The sequence below is a fragment of the Chelonoidis abingdonii genome, chromosome 21 (assembly GCF_003597395.2).
Source record: "Chelonoidis abingdonii isolate Lonesome George chromosome 21, CheloAbing_2.0, whole genome shotgun sequence".
NCBI lineage: Eukaryota > Metazoa > Chordata > Testudines > Testudinidae > Chelonoidis > Chelonoidis abingdonii.
In genome coordinates, this window is record NC_133789.1 from 4,359,765 (window position 1) to 4,368,279 (window position 8,515).

The 8,515-nt window shown below is 44.6% G+C and overlaps 1 protein-coding gene and 1 non-coding gene across 2 annotated transcripts; both read left to right on the top strand.

Annotated features, from left to right (window-relative positions):
* Positions 1–297: 297 nt before the first annotated feature.
* On the top strand, positions 298–4,361 carry SPMAP1 (sperm microtubule associated protein 1). Its single transcript, XM_032791343.2, has 3 exons — positions 298–531; positions 2,804–2,903; positions 4,073–4,361. The coding sequence occupies exons 1-3, from the start codon at positions 325–327 to the stop codon at positions 4,228–4,230; spliced, it is 465 nt and encodes a 154-aa protein (XP_032647234.1). The 5' UTR covers positions 298–324; the 3' UTR covers positions 4,231–4,361.
* A 2,080-nt stretch (positions 4,362–6,441) lies between these two features.
* Positions 6,442–6,513, top strand: TRNAC-GCA (transfer RNA cysteine (anticodon GCA)). The gene has a single exon. It is a non-coding gene; the product is annotated as a tRNA-Cys (tRNA).
* The last annotated feature ends 2,002 nt before the right edge of the window (positions 6,514–8,515 follow it).

Genomic DNA, 8,515 nt, shown 5'->3' on the forward strand with positions numbered 1-8,515 from the left:
TGATAACACCCCCCCAGCCACCTGCGGCTGGCTAACAGCTGACTCCCTCCCAGCCCCACGTGGCGTGACTCGGCTGGGCGCCAGCCTTGCGGGGCAGCGGGTCCCGCTCCTGGGGGGCGGGTGATGGGGAGGCCTGTGCCCCCCGTGGCCTCTCCATTCCCAGCCCGGGCGGGCAGCTGCCCTGCAGCTGGCTCTGGGGGGCGTCCCAGGGGCAGTGCCGAACGTAACAATGCAGGGAGCCGGGGGAGGGAGGCGGCGGCGCGGGCCCGGGGCTCACAAGGAGCCGGGGCTGGCGCCGGGGCGGGGGTCCTGCCTTTGCTCCCCATGGCTTGCCTGAGCAGGCGGTGTCTGCAGCGGCAGAAGGGCTTTATCCTGGACGGGGTGGCCGTGGACACGCTGGCCGGCAGCTACTCGCACATCCCGCCCAAGCTCTGGTCCGCTTTGCCCCCGTACAACGCCCAGCTGGACGGCAACGCCGCCAGCTACTTCGCGTCCCCCGTGGTCAAGTCCCTGCTGAAGAACACGGAGCAGGTACGGTGCAGCTGCCCGTGGCCACAGCCCGGCTCGCTGGGCCCCAGGAGTGGGAGTTTCAGGGCTCTGGAGGGCAAGGAGAGCTGGTTGGCAGCTCGCCTGGGTGCTGAAATGAATGAACCGCTGGGGGAGCCAGTGGCAATGTGATCATCCTGCTTTTCTCCCTGCTGGGTTGTGTAGCTACCATCTTAGTTCATGATTCTGTGTCTAAGACAAAAAAAAATTGGGTTTATTTGTAAGGGCCAAAACCATGTCTGGCTATTAGGTGCCTCAGAGGAGACAGATTTTTACAAAGTTCTCCTCCAAAGCAGGCAGCCTGCGGATCAAAAATGTGGAGTATGGGGGAGCTGTTTGGTGAAAGAGGATGGTTCGTTTCTTTGTGGGAAGATTAAGAAATCCCACCATCACAGCTTGCCCTGCCATATTCAATTGACAAATTTCTAACCAAATTCAGAACTAAAAACTAAATGTACCTTAGACTGTAAACTATTTAGTCACATGCATCTGAGGAAGTGGGTCCCCTTTTCCACCCTCAAATTTCACCTTTTCCTCTGCTTAGATTTTTGAGATCCTTGCTGTTTCTGACCTCACAATGGTTCTTGTGTCATTTTCACTGAACTGTGATGTCAGAAAACACCATATGTGGTCAAACCAGCAAGCGGGAAAGGGAGAAGGAAAGTCATGGATTAGCAAAAATTAGCCATTTAAAGAGAAAGCAGAACCATAGACGGACAAAGTGATCTGGGTCCTGAAAATGTCACAGTTGATAAAATGTTGATGTCCAGATTTTGGTAGAATAACAGGCAGATCTGTGGCATGTTGGGTTATAACACTGTGGTTATAATTCAAAGAATGATGTGGCATTACCTCAGCCAATAGTGGACAGCATAATTCCCTCTCACTCCTCTTCCCTAGCATAATGTTCTCCCTGCTTAAGAATTCCAGTTGAAAGTGAGTGCGAGAAAGGAATAATCTCTAAATAATGGTGATTTTGTGGTTCTTTATGTAGCTAGGATCTTTTCTTGGTTGCTTAATATCAGATCAGTTTAAAAAAAATAATTTTTTAAATGTTTTGATCAAAAAGCGAACAACTGTTGCAGTCTGTGTGAAATTTATTTTTTAAAGAAAAATATACAGGGCAAGCTACCATAGTCACACATGATCTACCTGCACTGACCTTGTCCTCTTGTTGTCTATGCTTTCTGTGCTGCTTACAGAAGCTCAATGCTACCCAAGCCATGGTGAGAAAGCGAGAGAGATAATGCTCATTCGTATTCTTTTCGGCTAACTGAAATCGCATTTCATCTCAGTTTACTGTTTAAAATCTCACCGATGCTTCATAGAAAACTTTTGAAATAATAATCCTTTGCATTTGTATGCACTGCATTAAAGAGCTTAACAAAGAGAAGGTTAAGGGGTAATTTGGTCACAGTTTATAAGTACCTATGTGAGGAACAAAAAGTTTGATAATGGGCTCTTCAGTCCGGCAGATAAAGATATATCAAGACTCAATGGCTGGAAGCTGAAGCTAAACAAGTACCGATTCAGGAGGGCAGAGTGGATGATCACAGTGGTCCCTTCTGGCTTTAGAATATATGAAAATAAAGCCCATTGTGCCTTTTCATTGTGCTTTGTACAATGACAAAAGTAGTTGGTGCTTAATAAATAACTTAGACCTGGTTCCTAAAGTCAGATCTGCTAGCATGAACACCTGAAGCCATCATAAGGGATTCCACACTTCCACTGAGGTCTCTGCTAGCAGATCTGGCTGCAGAATTAGGGCATCTTTCACTTTCAAAGAGCTCTACAAACATTAGCTAGCTAATGCACAACCTGGTACCAGATTTAAGTCACAACAGTTACATCAGTGATGAATCTGGCCCTGTCACTTTAGAGGGAATTCTCTGGATATATCCGATATTTTATGTATTTCATCTCATTAGCTATTGTTGATTAAAGATATTTTCACGGAAGCAGGACTGCATAGCTTCGGACTCGGGAACAATAAAGATCCTGTTTTCATGCACCCCAGATACATTATGAGTGCATACCCAGAGCTGTTTCTCAATGCACTGCATTTTCACGCTGTGTTCACGTGTCTTCAGAGACAGGACAAAGTCAGGTAGCTGGTTTGTTAGGTCCTGATCCGATGCTACTGAAGTGAATGGGAACTTTGCCATTGACATCAACAAGACTCTTTATGCTGGGATGTAGGGACAAGCCAAAATCTGGCTTTGTTCTGAGTTTTTGTTCTTTCTCTGACTTGCCCCAGCACCGAGGCGGTACATCCAGGGATGGTTGGATAGTGGATTATTTCCACATCTATGGGCCAGAGCAGAGGTACCTGAACAGGAGGAACTGGGCAGGTGCAGGTAAGACTCCATTCAATAAGCTCTTCTCCAATCATCAGTTGTTCTATGTATCACCAATTGGGTTAAGAATCATGAGATTTTAAAAGAATAATAAATATTGGCTTATTTTTTTTTATTAACATGCTTTCTGGTTTCATAAAAGTTGGGGTAAAGGTGTCAAGTTTTCAAGCTTTTCTCCTCAGTCATAAGGCTACAGACTTACATTCCTGTTAAACGAAAGCTGAGTTTTTTGTATACTTACTTGATTCCAAGACCTGGGGCTTTATGCAAAAATCCCAATGATAAAATTGTAAGAGTTGACAGTGCTGCATTCCACAGCATCACTTGGCAAAAATTCCTTTCTGTTAAATAAATATAATAGCATCTTTCAATTTTAAACACACTTCATAAAGGAGGTTGGTATCATTTAGCCCCATTTTACAGCTGGGAAACTGAGGTGCAGAGACAGGACATCACCTGCCCAAGATTACCCAGCAGCAGAGCTGGGACTAGAACCTAGGTCTTAGAAGTCATGGGGGGGGGTGGGGCGCTGTAGCCACTAGGCTAGTGTTTTTCTGGAATTAATAAAGCTGGGAGCCCTGGCTCTGACCTTACCATGTCCTGGCCACTGCAGCAGAGAGTACAAAAATCCTAAACAACTCACAAGGGGACGACAGAAAATACACTTGGTGTGGGGTGTGGGCCCTGCTTTGGGCCTTCATAACTGGCACTACTCTGGTCCCCAGTCCCCACTCCACAAGTTATGGGTCTTGGGAAAACTATTGTAACTTAGGGCAACCCCTCAGGCTAAGTGACACTTAGGGCCCCTTTGGTGCTCAGCATCCAGACAGCACCAAGCTGACTTAGCCCGTCTTACCTGTGAATTGCACCTCCATAGAATCTAAGCCTGTGTCACCTCACACTTAGGGCAGGTCAACTCAACATGTGGCTCTAACTGTTGCCAGCAGCCCCTGGCCTGGACCCACCAGGACTCCCAGTTGCTAATAGCAGAGCTGAACGGGTGGAGGATTTTTACTAAGTTTTCCCTAGCATCGACAAGGCTTCCGAGCTTGTGTGTAGCTTGCACACCAGTCCACGTTCGCTCAGTGACCTGGGTGAGTCGCTGGATGGAGCAGAGCTGGAAAGGAAGGAGCTATAAAGACTGATGGGACCAACTCTCTTCTCCACAGGCCACTCTTGTGAGCAGGTGGGCGGCCACTATAGCTTCCTGGCAGACGTGAAACCCATGAAGGGCTACAACGGGCGCTTCGGCTATCGTCGCAACACCCCGGACCTGCGGGTGAACTCGTCCTGCTTCGGCGAAGTCACTGTGTTCCCACTCCACTGATGCCGAAAGAGCTGCTTCTCACATACCCCCGATGCCAGCCCCTCCGGGGGCCATGGAGACCTGGAGACACTGATTAGGAGTAAGAAATGGGAGCTAAAATAAAATATTTGTTCTCACTTGTTCTATTTTAACAGCTTGTTGTTATGGGTGATTTATTCGCCTAGGATATGCGCTGTTGATGCAGCATCTGGGCTCCTGCTTTTACCAGCTGCTCTGGAACTAGGCTGACTGATGCCAAGTGATAGCGCAGGATGACTAGCTCGTGCATGGGCTTCCCCTTGTGTTCAGAAGAGAATCTGTGGGCCAGTCCAGACCTTCAACCCCAGGGAGATGGGGAAGATACTACCTGTAATACAAGGTGCTTTAATCTCTATCTATAGAAGAGCCTAGATAGATAATAAAACACATGTATTTGACAACAGATCTTCATGTATACAGAGCATTAAGGGAGGAGAAAAATGGGAAAATATATTGTTCTTATTTGGCCAGGTGGATGACACCTAGTGGGCTCAAGCCCTGGGGAGAAGAAGCAGTTAATATTTTTATAGTACCCGGAGAGATGACAAAGCCACTGCCTGGAGGACACTTTGAGTGGTTGCCTAGTGTTTGTTGAGTTGTTTTGGTTTGGGGTTTTTTGCTCTCTGTCCCCTGGCACGTGCAGTGACATGGGGAGGCTTTTGAGCCATTCCAGCAGCGGGGTGAGGTGGTGGGAATACAGTGCTCGAATGGAGTGCTCTAGTCTAGTTCCATGTACGGCACTAGAGCTGTTAACACAGGCCCCCCGTAAGCAACATGATGGAGTCTCACTTGGGGCTCCGTAGACTCTGAGGCTACCCCAGGGCAGGGGGTGGTGCCATCTAGACTCCCCAGAGGTTCTAAGTTGTGTTATGCATGTTGCAAAGCTGGGCAAGGCCTAATTAGGCAACGCTCTGCATTATGGATGCTATGGCTTCTTTATAGTGTGAAAACAAGGCCAGGAATTACAGGGGCCTTGCCTATGCTAGCATTTGCGGGGGGGGTCTCCCACCGTTACATTATCACCACTGCAAGCACCAGTATAGACATTTTGACCATCTCAGACCTGAAGTTCTGTGAAAATAAAACAGCCCTTGCTGCTAATGAGAGAGGTCACACCCAGAGAAAAAGCCCAGTTGTTTGGCTGGAATGAGGGAGCTGCACAGAGACATCCAGCCAGGAGTCACAGCTGGTCACCTGTCAGGTCCTGATCCTGTAGCTACAGCAATATAGGCAGAACCCTGCAGTTGTATAGATCCCCATTAACTCCCTTGGGGCTCCATGTAGGCAGCTGCAGCTGCAGGCTGAGGGTCTGGTATTATAAAGGAAGCTGGAAGAAATGAACTGATCCAGATAACATCTGGTATATTTCAACCAGACAGTGATTCCGGGGGTGAATGTGTTTACTTTTTCTTACATTGCAGTGAGTCCGAGAACTCAGTCAAAATCAGGAACCCCTAGAGCCAAGCATTGAACAAATCCCTGCCCTCCAGTAACTTGCAATCTAAGAAACTAAATGATATATGAAGGAGAGGGGTATTATAGCTTCACATTTTTTTATAATCATAATTGTGATTATCATCTCCCCCTTCCTTTGCTTTATTCTATTTGACTCATTAAATTCTGCTCCACTAAACTCCTTTTTCATCGACATCACCTTCTTCATCTCCTTGCTGTAAGCTTATCTGAGGTTATTTTGGTGGTGTATTACTGCCAGCATGTTCTGCCCCAGAAATAGCTGCCTTTCCATCAGTCAGGTTGCTACAGGAGTAGATATAGTGGGTGTAATCACAAGCGAAGGACTGTTGGGTGATTTGCCAGCTTATTAAATAGGGCTTGTGTGGTTTCAAGGTGTGCTGGCATGAGAAAGCAAACACAAGCTATTGAAAAGAAGAGAGATTTTTTTATGTCTTTGGTTTAAAGAAACAGAACTCACAGAGAATTAGAGCTAGAACATTAGTACGTTGGCCCAAGTGAACCCAATTCAAACTGCAGTGAGACTTTTTTTTATTGGGGGGGGGAGTTAAATGCAAAATGAAAGCTGTGTGAGCAGTATGAGAAATAATTACAGGTGCAGTGAGTCTGAGACATAGCTACCTGCACAACAAATATAATGAACCTATTGCAAGTAGTAGTGAGAAAACCAGTATCCGTAACTAGACTTACCTGTCTCCTTTATTTTCCCTTTTGGCAGGTGGGGGTATAGCTCAGTGGTAGAGCATTTGACTGCAGATCAAGAGGTCCCTGGTACAAATCCAGGTGCCCCCTCATTTTAATCAAACTAAAGAATTGTTGGTCACTGTGGACTGATCTATCTTTGATTAGGTTTCTGCCAGTGAAAAAGATATAGACCCACCAGTGGAAAGTGGAGTAACAATCTGGGAATCCTTAATGGAAACATGGACATTAATTAAAGTGTATTTCAAATTGCAGAACTGAATTATATGGCTTGAGTCGGTGTGACCACTAATTCATATGAAAGGATTTCCCCCAAATTAATACTAAAGATAAAACAGGTATAGTTCAGTGGTGGAGCATTTGACTACAGCTCAAATAGTCCCTAGTTCAAATCCAGGTACCTCCCTCTCTTTTATTTATCTACTTCTGAAAAACAAAAAATTACAAAGGCTCTGTAACTTTCACTGTTTTAGTAGGTTCACATTTTGCACAGAATTACAAAATTTAACCTCAATATACTCATCACCTGTTCATATCCATGAGCAAAATGACCCATTAGTTGTTTAAAATCACAAACTAAACAACAAAACTATGAATTTCTGGGCAACATTAGTACTTCTACTGAATGGAAAAACTGCAGGAATTTGACATTGGGTAGTTAAGCACCTGCTTAAAAATATGTTTAAAAAATGCCACTGGTACAATGGCGCCCTGATGTTCTTGGTCTTAAACCTCTAGGTGCTATTGTAATAATAATTAAGTGAATAATTAATACACAGCTCCACAACAGTAGATGATGCACATGGGCTGAAGGTTGAAAATGATGTTTTACTCACATTCTTCATCAGGAGATTCACTGTAAGATGTAGGTTAGGACAAGGTACATTAGAGGGGCATTCAGTAACGTATCATTTGATTTTTGGTTGTATACTTTTTTAGTGTAGGTGGAGGAACATCAAGGATGAACACTGAAGGGTCAGAAGAACTGAGGTCACTCAGATTTGGGCTGGAGAGCCACATGATCTTCAGTCAAATGCTGTACCCCAGAGCTATACCCACAGCAATAAACATGCAATTGACTAAGCGCTAAAAGAGGTTTTTATGCGGACAGCCTAGTTAAGAATAATTCGTTTTAAGAATAATTTGTGGTTACAAAAATAGAAGCAAATAGAATAATCAACTGGAACTTATTACAATAGCTCCTTAAATATATTGGGTGTAATCCTGGCTCCACTGAAGTCAATAACAAATCTCCAGTTGACTTCAATGGAGTCAGGATAGCATCCGCTATATTTAGTAAAAACCTGTATCTTCTTAAGTCACCTTGCATTAAAATAAACCAAAGCACGTCATATTTCATGCAACCCTCTATACAGGGGAAGACCATTCTGACCTCATCTGCTGTCCTGGCCACATGTAAATCCCCTTTTAAAGTCCTACCGTTACCATGCTGCCTATACTGGATCTGATTGATTTGTATGAGTTGCAGGTTGTTATTCCTCTACCCTGACATCTGTTGTTAGACTGGAAGCTCTTGGAGCAAAAGCTGTTTGGAAAGCAACCAGCATAAAGTGGGTGTTAGCACAAATAAATACATTTAATAATAAAAATTAAAATGATTCAGGGATGATCACCATAAACAAGAACACTGATTCCTATCTACCACTGGCAAAGTGGGGTATAGTTCAGTCATGAGGCATTTAATTTCAGAGTAAGAGGTCACTCATTCAAATGCATAGGTGCTCCCCGAACAAAGACAGCTTTTCCCGATCTTCTGCAGAAGTTTCAGATACAAAGAAAGGTGAATTTATTAGGTCTCGGTTCAAATACAGTGCTATATTTCTGACCATTCCAGTGTGTTCAGGAGTTGCTCAAAATGGCTATGCTTAAAAATTAACGTAAAGATACAAGACACCTTTGTAACTCTGGGCTGTGCCTCTTTAAGATTGTGATGCTACAGTCTGATGAGTCCCTGGAACAACCAACTGGAAGTTATTAAAAGCTCCTTCTTAAATATGTTACATTTATTAGATTTGTTTTGAAAACCAGCATCTGACTAATGTATCTTTTATTCAAATCAATGGAGACAATT

Bases quoted from the DNA above. Each gene is read 5' to 3' on its own strand.
- SPMAP1 (XM_032791343.2), top strand. From the start codon at position 325: ATGGCTTGCCTGAGCAGGCGGTGTCTGCAGCGGCAGAAGGGCTTTATC. The intron at 532-2,803 runs GTACGGTGCAGC...GACTTGCCCCAG, and splicing joins TGCTGAAGAACACGGAGCAG to CACCGAGGCGGTACATCCAG. The intron at 2,904-4,072 runs GTAAGACTCCAT...TCTTCTCCACAG, and splicing joins GAGGAACTGGGCAGGTGCAG to GCCACTCTTGTGAGCAGGTG.